Here is a 13,777-nt window from a genome sequence, read left to right as displayed (position 1 = left end):
GATCCTAAGATTCATAAAATAAAGACCAGCAGGCTGTACCCCAAAATGTTGATAGTGGCTCTCTTTCCCCTACACTTTAAAAATCTTTTCTAAACTGCTCATGATCTATTTTACTGTTACAATGTGGGGAGAAAAGTCCTCCCTCCTCTTCCTCTAGGAGGCTGTCGCCTTTATCTTAGGGATCCCACTCTGTGGATTCTAGTTTTAAAAAAAAATCTGCATCGTGCAAAACCCTTTTGGCACACAGATGTTCATTTTACCACGATGCATAATAAAAAATGTGAAATCACCTAAATATTCATGAAAGGAGAGAGGCAAAAGCGTACCGCTTGTTGCTTTCGGGTTTTGTACCTCCTTCTCCTTCATGTCCCCAGGCAGTTCCAGCAACAGGAGGCAAAGGCCTGTGACCTGGTTCTGACCAACCAGAGCGGACCCTGGACTTCTGCCCCGCCCCCTTCGACTCTGGGCTGGGAGTGCACCTGGCGGTGCGGCCACCCAGAGGCGGCAGCCTGTGTGGGAGGCGGAAAGACAGACTCCAGACGACATGTTTATCCTCTGTATCCAGACACAGCTGAAGCCTGCTGTATCCTGAGCTAGTTAAGGACGTGTGTCAGTGAACTCCGCCAGTTTGAGTAGGTTTTGAACACTTAAAACAGAAAGATCGATGACCAATCATTGTCTGATTAAAAGAGTATATGTGTGGTCAGGAGACTATTTTAAAACATAAAAAGCAAACTCACGGGGGGCGGGGGGGGGCAGAAACCCGTACTGTGTAACGCAGCCCCAGGGGAGGGTCCCCCGTGCACGGGCCGTCTAATGACAATGGCATAGTGGCCTAAAGCCAGCACTTCAACCCAAAGCAAAGGAGGCACAGGAAAGAAACTCTATGCCAAAATGCCAACCTTGTTACCCTTGGTTGGTGCATTGTTTGTTCCTATTTTTTTTACTTTCATGAACTTAAAAAAAAATTGTATTTAATATCCATGCACTACTTTAAAAATAGCAGTTAAGCCACAGAAAAGAAAAAAAAATATTTTTCAGATAGGTGAACGGAGCGGCCAGGAGAACTCATGCGGATTCCGAGGTCCGGAAGGAAGCGAGTGCTGGGGAGATGCGCAGGGGCTCCGCCTCTCTCTCCTTCCCCCTAGAATGTGGCCAGGCAGGTTCCAGGGGCGTCCTTTGTGTGCAGACCCGTATCTGAGCCGGCGATTACTGCTGGAGTGGGGGAGGAAGAGACACAGAGACATGGCGTCTGCATTAACCAGAGATTAGCTTGTACCTTGTACCGCAGGAGGGGAGACTCACTGTCTCTATGCCTGAGACACCACGCCCAGACAGACGTCTCACCTGTTCTTCCGACTGTTCTGCTAAGGGCTGTCATGGGAGAGACTGTATCTGGACAATAAGAACCTTTGCTGGCCACGTGCTTCCTCCTCCCCCACCTTCCCTTGGCTTGTGCCAGGCCTCCCACCTTCCTACGGGAGGCCTTTGTGTCGTTCTATAGCTCAGGGTGCTATGTAAGCTTCAGCCATGTGGCCCTTTTTGAGTTTCATATTTTGTGTGGCTCCCGTGTGCTTGTACGTGAATACCTTCACATGCCTTTTCTCCTGTTCCTCTGTCGACTGCCAGCTTGTTTTAAAGATTCCAATTATTGGAACTTCAAGAGGTGGAAAGAAAGTTCCTTCTGTCCCTACGATAGAATTGAGTGGTGGGGCCTTTGAGGAGGCGACTGAGTCATGAGGGCACGGCCCTCGTGGATGGGACTCGTGCCCATGTAAAAGAGCCCCGGGGGAGCGCTGTTGCCCTTTTCACACACGAGGACGCGGCACGAAGGTGCCGTCTGTGAAGCGGAGAATGAACTCTCAGAAGACACTGAACCTGCTGCCGCCGCCGCCTTGATCTTGGACTTCCAGCCTCCAGAACTGTGAGCAATACATTTCTATTGTTTATAACTTCCCCAGTCTAAGGTGTTTTGTTATAGCAGCCTGAACAGACTAAGACATTTGGCAAGTGACGTAACCTCCCTGTCTTAGTCATCTCAGCCGCTATGACAAAATACCAGAGATTGGGTGACTTGAGCAATCATTTTCTCATTTTCTCACATTTCTGGAGGCTGGAAGTCCCAGATGAAGGTACCGGCCCGTTCGGAGGGGGCCCTGGCAAGGGCTTTCTTCTTCCTGGCGTGCAAAGGGCCACCTTCTCCCTGTGCCTCACATGGCCTTTCCTCGGTTCAGGTGGCAGGCAGGGCCCTCTTGTGTTTCCTCCTCCTCAGATAAGGAGATCAATTCCATCGGATCTGGCCCCACCCTGAAGACCTCATTCAACCCTAATTACCTCCCAAAAGCATCATCTCTAAATGCAGCCACGCTGGGGCTCAGGGCTTCAACATAGGAATTTGGGAGAGAACACAGTTCAGTCCCAAACCCTCCCTGTGGCTCAGGGTCCTCTCATTTAACACTGGGGAGACTCTTTTCCCAGCATGTCGGCCTTAAGGAGTTTTCGAGGGAGAAACAGAAAGCACGACCAGGTCTGTCCAGGGCAGGCACCCTCAGCTTCAAGGTGTACTTGATACTATTTGGGCCTCCAGGGCCACCATATGCTCACGTCCTGAAGAACATCCATGCAACCTCTCTCTCTCTCTCTCACACGCACGCATGCGTGCACACCCACAGGCCCCAGTTCACCCCCCAACCCCGACCCTGGCCCTTCTCGGAGAGGGAAATCTTGACCTCACCCAGGGCTGCAGCCTCTCGTATTGCTCGGTGAGTTCCTTCAGTTTCGTTTCCAGCTCTGAAGCCTGGGCCCTCAGCTCGTCTGCAAGCTCTGTTGTTGCTCCCTCCTTCAGATGCTTCCAGTCCCTCGAAGCAGCGGCCAAGTCCAGGCCAAGGCTGAGGCTGGCCAGTGCACCTCCCACCATGCGAGCACTTTTTGTCATGGCCAGTGCTGTGCCCCCGAAGGCCTTTTGCACCTGCCTGCTCCTTCGGGCCGAGATGTGGCCAGTGGTCATCAGGCGGTTGGCGGCCTTGGCCAAGCGGGGCTGGGCTTTGGCTTTCTGAAAGGCACGGAGGCTCTTCTTCACGTTGTCAACAGTGCGGGCAACATTACAGATGATGCTGCTGGCTGCTGAGATATAGATTTCTTTCTCGGCCTCATCCTCACTGGCCACTAGGTTGCTGACCTGAGCTTGGGCTTTTTTCTTGTGAGAGCGTTCCAACTGGTCGGTCACGATGCTGGTGACTCCAGCTGCTGCCCCCAAAGTTTGACCAGCAGTGGAGAGTAGCAGGCTCCCTCCTCCTGTCACCGGAGCCAGGACTAACCCCAGGATGGACACAACTCCAGAGACGACAGCCACGGAGTTGGCCACCAGGCTGGTCTTGGTGAATGCTTTGTGTCTTTTGTCGACATCCTCCGCAAGGGCATAGAGTTTCTTAATGTTCGCTTCTAGATCTTGTTTCAATCTGGGAAACTCTCTCAAAAATATTTTTTCTTCAGCTGACAGATGATCTTCTGGCTCCTCATCTTCGCTTAGAGGAATGTCTTCCTTCTTGTCCCTGTGGACGAGTGAAATAAAGATTTTGCTCAACTTCCCAGATGGGAAAGCCCAGCTCTTCCTCAGGGCCCCATGGCTTCCGGATGTTCCTTCCAGTGTCAACTGCAAACCCTCCCTGCATCTCCCTGAAAAGTCCCCTGAGAAGTCCCAGACCCTCGGTGAGTGATTCGACCTTTGCTGAAAGCCACTGGTTCCCTGAAGAAAAGCAACACGTAAGAGGGGCCTCTGGAGGGACAGACAGAGTGACCTTGGCCTTGGCCAAAGAGCTGGGGAAGGCAGAGTAGCTCTGAGGGAGGGTGTCAGCCTTGTTCAGAGAGACGGTGGCACTGCCGTGGAGGGGGAGTGGGGAACCGCTAAGATCCTACTCCAGACAAGGAACTTGGGGCCAGTGGAGGGAGAGATCCAGGGGAAGTAGGAGAAAGAGGAGCCCAGATGATGGGTGGGGGAGGGGAGCTCTATGTAGGTTCAGCTGAGTCAGAGGGAGGCAGGGCCCTGTTGTATAAGACGTCCTCCACTTTGATGACCTTGAATTCGGCTACTCTGGGTGCACCTTTGCTTCTATCAGGAGCTGCACATTGAAAAGTTCAGAATAAATTATTATCAATGTTGGGAACATTCTCCTTGCTCTTGGCCAGTTCTGTGTGGCCCCTCAAGCAGACAGGATTGGTCCCTCATAGAAGAAGTTTGGGACAAAGGGACCCAGGCCCCTTTCCCCCAACACTGTGCAGGACAAAGGGTCAAGGGATCTTTGCCAGTCTGGTTGACTTTGGCCGTCATGGGAGAGCAGTGTCAGGTGAATGCAAAGCCCACAACTTGGGGCGCTTTCTCCTGCCTGGGGCCATTTGTGCATGTCCTTCAGGGCTACCTGAGCTAGTGAGCCAGGAGGCCTGTCGATGACACAGACGCTGATGACCCAGATGCCCTGGCCTGGAGGGAACAGCAGAGCTGGCAGGAGCCTTGCAGAAGACCTGAGCCGCCTTTTACCCTTCAGGGGAGGGGTCTGAAACCCCCGGAGCACAGGGGGCTCCTCCAGAGCAACGTGCGAGGTAAAGAGGGCGCCCTGGACGGGGTCAGAGCGTGGAGGCTCACCCCCTCATCTGTCAGCGTCAGGACTTCCTCACCACAGTGTACGGACACACGTGAATATGTTTACCTTCCAAACAATCTCTCTCTCTGCACACACACACACACACACACACACGCACACACACGCACACAATCCTCTATGGAAAAGATTCGAAACCAGATATACCACCAAGGAAACCCTTTAGTGTTAATGAATTAATAAAGGCCCAGTGAATAAACAGATGTAAATCAGTCAACGGAATAGAAGGTCACCAGGGGCACGTGGTGGGGAAGGGCGGGATGAAGGCCAGGGGGAGCCCCGCCGAGGAGCCCCAGATGTTACAGAGGCCTCAGTCTAGCCCCCCCATCTGTGTTTCCGCACAGCATGTTGGATAAAAACAGACAGCAATTATATACATAGCTGCAAAGATCAACAACGCTGCTGTGCATTGACTATAGAGTGTTGTTTTTAATGTGCTTGGTGGCTGGCGGAAGCTTGGCTTCATGTGTTTCTTAGTCAGACCAAACGTCTCACATGGACATGCCTCAGCACATCCTGTACCGGGCGGCGACGTCTCCTGCGTCAGGCAAGCGTGCAGTCCGGATCCGCGAGATACAGCAGTTCACCTAATTCACCCTGCAAATACCTGCTGCTTGCCCACATTGTGCTGGGGGCCGGTGGTACCAGGTCTGCTGATTAATTGACAATTTGGCTTAAATTCATTAATCTGTTAACACTAAAGGCCTTCCTTGGTGGTTTATGTACCAAAAAAACTGAGTTCCTGCCTTCATGGGACTCACAGAGGTGGCCTCAGGGTGGGGTGACTTGTGTCCTTAGAGTTCTGTTGCCTGACGCTGTGCACCTAAATCTTGACTCACTCTCCAAAATATTTAGTTTAGCTCCATGGAATTTTTTTTCCCCTAGGAGACCATATTTCCACATGTATATTGGAGACCAGCGGGAAGACAGGGCCCGCTTCACCGCCGTGCCGGCGGAGCGTGGTTTTTCCTTGTCGCGAGGGTGCCGCAGCAGCTCAGCAGAGCGAGCCCTTTCCCCAGGGACCAGGCTCTTCCCGTTACCTTTGCAAACCATCGCCAGCCTCACGTTCTTACCCTCCCAGGAAGGCCCGCAGTGCGGACTTTGTGCATACCCTGTGCAGTGTGACGCCAAATCCATGTCTCCGCGGGCCGAGGGATCTTCTGGTTGGGAATGTGGAAAACAAGATTACTGCTTGTATCATGAAACCTTATGAAATTAAAGTATGGAAAGATCTTAGATTATGTGGAATCAAAATAATAATGAAACACTTCTGGTATGCTAAATCTGTGCAAATTATTATTTTTAAATTTTTTATGGCAGTGAAGTTTACATACAATTAAGTACACGCAATGAACTACTCAGTTCAATAAGTTTTGACATCTATGTCGGAGGGTAGCAGAATATGTCACCCCAAAATGTGCCACGTTGGCATAAGAATTATCTTGAGCTGAAGGCAATTGAGAAGAAATAGATACAAAGAAAGCTCTCTGCCCTCCCCCTCTTTGCCTAAAAGCAGGACATTGAACTACAGGGGTAAAAGTGTCCCTCCTCTCCTCGCTGCCAGAAAAGACAAAGTCTGATGACCAAAGATGGCTTGTCCATCAGCCTAGAGACAGCACTGGAGGCATCTTTACAAACTAGCCTCTTTCATCACGACTTTCCCATTATTTTTTCCTGCTGACCCTAGCTGGCCATTAGTTTTGTCTGCCCACAATTTGTCAGCCCTAGACAATCAGGGTCCTTTTCCCTTGCCTTGTTATGTCTCTAAAATTGTATTATTCTCTGTTGAAGATGTTATATAAACAGGGAGTCCTAAGCCACCTCTTTGAGACTTATTGATCGCCTGGGCATCTCCCAGGTTTACACGAGATATGCATGTTAGTAAACTTCTGTTTGTTTTTCTCTTGTTAATCTGTGTTGGGTTACTGGGTCCCAGCTGAGAACTCAAAAGACTAGAAGGAAAATTATTCTTTCCCTCCCTTACAATAAACACCCAAGTGATCACCAGCCAGGTCAAGATACAGAGCAAGACTTCCTCCCTCCAGGCAACACGCAGCCCACCCACGGTAAACTCTGATTCTTCTATTAACCATCGATTAGTTTGCATAGTCTTGAAATTTTCATGTAAGTGGAGCCGTTTGTTTGGTTTCTTTCATTCAATATAATGTCTGTGAAATTCATCCATGTTGTTGTGGGTATCAATAGAATTAAAAATCGTCATTGCTATGTAGTATTTAATTACATAAATACACTACAGTCTGTTTATCTGTTCCTGTATTGATTGATGTATTTGGGTTATTACCAGTCATTGGCTACGTGTGGGAGGAAAAGTCATTTTTTCCTCAACCCTCATAAGCTCCTAGCTGGAACAGACCCCTGTAACCCAAGACAGTTTAACAAGAGAAAAACAAACAGAAGCGTATTAGCATGTACATTTCATATGTACATAGCAGACACCCAGGGAATGAATAATTCTCAAAGAGGTGGCCTTGAATTCAGGCTTATATAGCATCTTCAACAAAGAACACATTTTTAGGGAAGTGACAAGATAATGGAAAAGGCCTTTGAGTCTCTAGGGGCAGCAACTTATGGGAAGGCAAATAAATGGCAGACGTAGGCTCATTAGTAAAGCTTGTTGATAATGCAGATTCCTCTGGTAGCATATCCGGGCCCAAAAGTGTCTAAAGTTGTCTTCAGTGTTTAATCTTTGTTCTCCCTGGTACAAGTGATGTAGGGATAAGAGCAGAAAAAGAAGGTTGAGAGAGCGTGAGTGAGGCCATTTTGGCCCTAACCACCCCGAACAAGGAAGTTGCCGGCAAGTCGTGGCCCGGGACCAGCTGAAGATGGATAAATCCCTAAGCTGAATGCCTCACACACTGCGCTTACCTTTCCATGACAGCAGTTTATAATTAACCTTTATGGTCTGAGCTCAAGACCATGCTGGTCACTATGGCTGCTTCCTAACGGGAATCGGAACATTTACAAACATTCCCATTGCCCCGTAGGGGGTCCCCTTCCTGCGCTGTCTGTAGGGTAGGATCTGTTGTCTGTCTCTATCTCAATAAACTTTCTGTCCCTAGTTGGCTCACTCTCAACTTCTTTCCTGGGTGAAGCCAAGAACCCGCTGGGCGAGTTGTGGGGGTTGGGGGGGCTTTCCTCCCTTTCTTGGAGCACCCCCTGCATCAGAAAGACCTTCTGTCTTTGTAAGTTTAGGCAAATAGAGAAAAGACAGAGAACTTTCCTGCACCTGTTTCTTTTTAATTGCCTTCATAAGCGCAACAATCCTATGCCAAGAGGCATATTTTGGGGTGGCATATTCTGATCTCTCACAGCTATTATGAACAAGTTGACTATAATGATTAAAGGGTCATTTTCATAGCACAAAGCAATAATTTATAAGGCCCCTTTGTACAAACTATATTCCCAAGGACATAATATGTGTGATTTTGTGACTTAGAGTATAGTAATGAGTATAGATTTGGTCCTCATCCCCATTCCTGGCACAGAGCTCCTAAAACCCTTGAAATTTCCTAAGATAAGAGCTACACAGGTGCAAAGAGCATCTTTTGTTATTCATAACAAGTCCCTTTCAACCACACCTGAGTTTATGTTAATGAAGTGACTAGGGAGAGCCCCTAAGGATGGGCTGTTGGTTGCCAGGGGAACCAACAGTGTGGTTAGGGGGTTGGAACTTCCAGCCCCACCCCTCGACCCCCAGGAAGGGAGAGGCACTGGAGATTGACTTAGTCACCAGTGGCCAATGGTTTAATCAATCATGACTTTGTAATGAAGCCTCCATACAATCGCAGAAAGACGGGGTTCAGAAGGCTTGCCTTGGTGAACACATGGAGGGGCCTGGAGGGAGGCGTGCCCGGAGAGGGCATGGAAGCTCTCTGCCCATGCTGCAACACCTTGCCCTGGTCCTCTCTTCCATCTGACTCTTCCCGAGCATATCCTTTTAGAAACTGTAAATATCAGTAAATGTTTCCCCGTGTTTTGCGAGCTGTTCTAGCAAATTATTGAACCTGAGGAGAGGATCATGGAAACCTGCTGCTTGTCGCCAAGTCGGACAGCGGTTGTGGGTAACCTACAGACCCACCACTGGCATCTGAAGTGGGGGCAGTCCTGTGGGACGGAGCCCTTACCCTGTGGGATCCAATACTATCTCCAGGTAGATAATGTCGGCACTGAGTTAAATTGCAGGACCCCCACTGGGTTCCCACCTAGAAGTAGAGAATTGCTTGGTGTGGGAAAGAAAAAACACAACGCACATTTTGGTAACCAGCAGCAGTGAATTGGTGTGAGTGTTGAGGACAGTAGAGAGGAAATAGCAGTTTTTGTCACATTATGAGGACTGCAGAAGGCCCCATCTGAGCATACAGGCGGGGTCTGAGATCCACCCCAGGATCTACTTGCCAGGGGTGAGACCTGGGGACCGGGGTGGGGGAGGGGTGCCATGTCTGTCTGGAGAAAGGGGCATTTTAATTTATTGGCTGATTGATTGCACGGAGGTGCCATCCACTTGTAGAGCCTCGTGTCTGCAGAGCGGCATCTACTTGGCAGGGGAAGGAGTTTTCTAATATGCTCTACGGCCCCACATCGGCCTCGATCTAATGTCCGTGTTAAAATGATCATTCTGGCTGGAAAACAGTCTGCAGGTTTATATATCAGAAAAGCCATGACTTTTTCTTCTCTTACACACTCAACACAACACACTTCTGTGACCAAAATGTACGTGGAGTTTTCTCCCTACCAACAACCAGTGGACACCTGCTGGGTATCCTATCATTCAATCTAAGTGACACTATCTACCTGGGGATAGTGTCAGATCCCAGAAGCTAAGGGCTCAATCCCATAATACTGCCCTCCACTTAAGATGCCAATCAGCAGGTCAGGACTCCAGACCAACAGGCTACAAAATGGGTTCCCACGACTCCCTCCTCAAGTTTGATTAATTTGCTAGAGCAGACCACAGAACTCAGGACAACCCTGTACTTACACGTGCCCATTTATTACTATTATAAAGGACATTACAAAGGATAGAGGTGAACAGCCAGTTAAAGAGATGCACAGGGCAAGGGATGTGGGAAGGGGTGTCTGCAGGTACCATCTCGGGGTGCGCCACCCCCCCCCAGGTACCTCCGTGTGTTCGGCAGTCTGGAAGCTCTTTGAACCCTGTAGCTCAGGGATTTTTATGACGACTTCATCGTTTGGCACGATCAATTAATAACTTAATCTCCAGCCCTCTCTCCTTCCTGGGATCTGTTCTGTGTCAGGAACTGTGGTCCAACACCAAATATTAGAACACGCTGTGGTTTGAATGTGTCCCCCAAAGTTCGTGTCTTGGAAACTTAATTCCCCAATGCAACCGTGTTGAGAAGTGGGACCTTTAAGAGGTGATTTGGTCATGGGGGCTCTGCCCTCCTGAATGGATTAACTCTGTAGTCACGGGAGGGGAGTGGGCTCCTGATAAAAGGTTGAGTTCAGCCCCTTCCCCTCCCTTTCTGGCACACACGCTCTTCTGCCCTTGTGTCTTCCGCCTTGGAATGACGTGTCACGAGGGCCCTCGCCAGGTGCCGGCACCTTGATACTGGACTTCCTAGCCTCCAGAGCTGTGAGAAATACATTTCTTTTCTTTACAAATTCCCCAGTCTCTGGTATTGAAGAACAGGAATTGATAGTAGGAAAATGTGTGCTCTCTTTGATTCTAACTGATGCTATTCGCTTCTGTGACTATGCTTGCTTTTAGTTGTTTAATAAATATAGTTAATCAGAATGAAAAACAGAGATAAGAACAAAGGTAACTCCATGATAGGCTAGGCTTCCTGGATGTGAGAAGCCTAGTTCTGCTTCTGTATATATGGCTTGCTGGCTTGGTGCTTAGTGTATGGCAGGCTTCACTAAAGTAAAGGAAAACAAAGCCCCGGGGAGGTAACTGCAAGTTACTTCCTGATAAAGGGCTGGAGAGTCCAGGGGCCCTCCAACCAACTAAGTAGATAAGAAGAGCAAGACATGATCAGCGCATGAACGGCTTGTGCATGGTGTGTGTTCCCAGTATCGCTTGTAACCAAAAACTAGAAGGTATGCAACAACAGCCCCCCCTTCCCCGTCGGAGACCCTCCTCTTCCCCTGGATGACGTTAACTACAACTGGCACCAGCGCAAAAAGCCCAAAGCTTAGAGTCAACAAACCAGAAGCCAACGCGATCAGCCACTTCTAAAAAAAGAACAAATAAACTGAAGGGGGATGAAGTGCAGACTAGTGTGTCGTGTGCAGCCTAACGTATCGTGTGAAAACTAGCATACAGGAAAGTATAAAAGCTTAACCTTTACCTCAGGGCGGGGTCCTAGTTCCTGGAGAGGCCACTGCGTTGGTGCTCTGGAATTTGGACCCTGGCCTGGGCTAGTCAATAAACTCCTTTGCCTTTTTGCAGCCTCGGTGACTCTGCCTCTCTGTTCCTGGGGCCAAGGGGAACCGGATCTAACAGTATTCTGTTATAACAGCACAAAACAGACGAAGACGGAGCCAAAGATTCTCCTAGTGCTCCTGTCTACAAAGCTATATGTCAGGAGCTGGGGGCTGGGACCTGTACGTATATATTTTTTATTATTTCTCAAATTGCAAGAGAGGAGGCAGGGAGCCCAGTTAGGAAGCGATTGCAGTAGTTGGAGCAAGAGGTGAGGGCAGCTTGGACCAGGTTGGGAGGGGCGATGAGAGTGGCTGGAGTTGCAGGAACTCACGGGCTGCCCCAGTGGATGTGGGAGGTGAGAGAGAGAGTCGAGTCGAGGGTGACTTCAAGTTTTGCAGCCTGAACATCTGTTGCAATGAAGATCCCATTTACTGAGAAGGGAAGGGTTGGAGGGGTTTTGTCGGGATGTGTGTGTGTCGTGGGGTGTAATGGAGTTCAGTGTGGGGTGAGTTAGGTTTCAGATACCCCTTGGTCACCCAGGTGGGGTTGGGTAGGCAGTGCGTATCTGAGTCTTCTTCTGGCTGGGAGATCAAATATGGGAGCCATGAGTGTAGAACGCAGTTAAAGTCATGACTGGGTGGAGCACCCGAGGGAAAGAGGAATAATAGGGGCAAATGTGGTCCACGCGTTAGCGTAGGAGACTAGGAGACGGGGCTGATGTGGGCTGCGGGGGCTTGCAGAGTGGGTGCAGGTGTTAAAGTCTAACTAAGGTGGGGTGATAACCACAGACAAGAAGTGGCTTCAGCTGGCTTGTCAGTTATCTAGGTCACCTTACAGGTGGCTAATTACAATATCATTTGCATTGTGGTTTTAAAATTTCTCCGCCCTTTGAAATCACCATGAGAGTTCCTGAAACAGCTATATAAAATATGCAAATAGAAGCAAACCAATACTGGGAATTACTGCCCAAATTCTTAATAAAAGCCACCCGATTCGCTTTGAATATTCCTCCCCTCAACTTACAAAACTTCAAAAGACCAAAAACCACATTTTCTTGGTGAAGCTGCACTTTTTGAGCCTGCCCGTGGTAGCAGGGGGGGGCCGCGGGGTGGGCAGGGACGGCGGGGGGGGGGGGGGGGGGGGGGAGGGGTGGCGCAGGGAGCAAGGAGAGAAAACTTTCAGTTTCACTTTCAATAAAAGCTGCTTGCTCTGGCAAGGGGAAGATGAGAGACCTGGTAAGTCATATCACATTCTTTTTTCCTTTCCGTGGTATCAGCCTAGCTCACAGCAACCTCAAACTCCTGGGCTCAAGCAATCCTCCTGCCTCAGCCTCCCGAGTAGCTGGGACTACAGGCATGTGCCACCATGCCTGGCTAATTTTTTTTCTATATATTTTTAGTTGTCCAGCTAATTTCTTTCTATTTTTAGTAGAGTCGGGGGGCGGGGGGGCTCACTCTTGCTCAGGCTGGTCTTGAACTCTTGAGGTCAATCAACCCGTCTCGGCCTCCCAGAGTGCTAGGATTACAGGCGTGAGCCACTGCCCCCGGCCTCACATTCTTAATCATGTTTTCACATCCCCATGAGGGAGAGATTCCTACCTGTTTTAACACTAAGGCCAGGTGTGTGATGCCTGTAATCATAGCACTCTGGGAAGCCAAGGTGGGAGGATCGCTTGAGGTCAGAGTTCAAGAGCAGCTTAAGCAAGAGTGAGACCCCGTCTCTACTAAAAAAAATAGCAAAATTAGCCGGGTGTGGTGGCGGGCACTTGTAGTCCCAGCTACTCTGGAGGGGGATGCAGGAGGATCGCTTCAGCCCAGGAGTTTGAAGTTACAGCAAGCTATGATGATGCCACTGCACTCTAGCTAGGGTGACAGTGAGACTCTGTCTCAAAAACAAAAACAAAACAAAACAAAAAAACACACTAAGAAGTTGACCCTCGGATCAGCCAAGCTCACAAAGTGAGTGGCTGGCTGGGATTTGAATGCTGGCTGCCGGACAACAGCTGTTTTCCCTGAACCAGGTGCCCACCCCTTGGGCACCTTGACCTTAAATTAAAGGACTGCAGCAACTCCCTGCCCCCCGCCCCACCCGTGCCGTCCCACCTTCTCTCTCCACGGAGCTCTCGCAAGTGGCGTGTGGTCCTGTGCCTCTGTCCTTGCCTCTCTGAGGGCCTCTGGTCCGGCAGGCGGCTGTGAGTGTCTGGGCTGCAGAAGGAGAAATGGAAGAGTGGAGGAGATGTCCCAGGCTCTGTGAGTGGCTTCTCTGGAGAGACTGATTGTGAAACTGGTTTGGGGTCAATTGCTGTAAGCAATAGAAAAACAACACCCATAGCAACTGAGCCTCTCCCAGGAAATCATGTACTGGCAGAAAAACTGCTTTCACTTTTCTTGGGTCATTAAGTGTGGCATGTCCCATTTCGTTAAGTGCTAAGTTTGATAGTTGACATCTCTGACATTTTGCTTTGACACTCTTTTTTTTTTTTTTATTGTGAAGGTACATCCTCATTCTTTCAAACGCATATTTTGGCTTGTGATTAGCTTTCAGAAATTTCTTTAAAGCAATTTTTGTGAGACCACAGATAAGTAAAAAATTCGTGTTATTTTTGAATATGAGTTCCGTCATGGAACCAGCGCAGTCCAGACAGCTCGAAATATCAACAAACTGTTTGGGCAAGATGTGGCTAATGAATGCACAGTATGTTGATGGTTTGAGA

The 13,777-nt window shown here is 49.3% G+C and overlaps 1 protein-coding gene across 4 annotated transcripts; it reads right to left on the bottom strand.

Moving 5' to 3' along the window:
• Positions 1-720: 720 nt before the first annotated feature.
• LOC138396805 (apolipoprotein L6-like) lies at positions 721-13,198 on the bottom strand. Of its 4 annotated transcripts, none has more exons than XM_069490473.1 (4): positions 13,167-13,198; positions 5,767-5,861; positions 2,735-3,551; positions 721-1,215 (listed from the first exon to the last, which is right to left on the bottom strand). In XM_069490473.1, the coding sequence occupies exons 2-4, from the start codon at positions 5,790-5,792 to the stop codon at positions 1,210-1,212; spliced, it is 849 nt and encodes a 282-aa protein (XP_069346574.1). In that variant the 5' UTR covers positions 5,793-5,861; positions 13,167-13,198; the 3' UTR covers positions 721-1,209. The 4 variants fall into 4 exon arrangements, with proteins under 4 accessions (XP_069346574.1, XP_069346576.1, XP_069346572.1 ...); XM_069490475.1 differs by having other exon boundaries at positions 721-1,212; XM_069490471.1 differs by lacking the exon at positions 721-1,215 and having other exon boundaries at positions 2,614-3,551.
• Positions 13,199-13,777: the final 579 nt, after the last annotated feature.

Source organism: Eulemur rufifrons, chromosome 16, assembly GCF_041146395.1.
Source record: "Eulemur rufifrons isolate Redbay chromosome 16, OSU_ERuf_1, whole genome shotgun sequence".
Lineage (NCBI taxonomy): Eukaryota > Metazoa > Chordata > Mammalia > Primates > Lemuridae > Eulemur > Eulemur rufifrons.
Note: the sequence above shows the minus strand (reverse complement) of the source record. Positions and strands in the feature narration are given on the sequence as shown.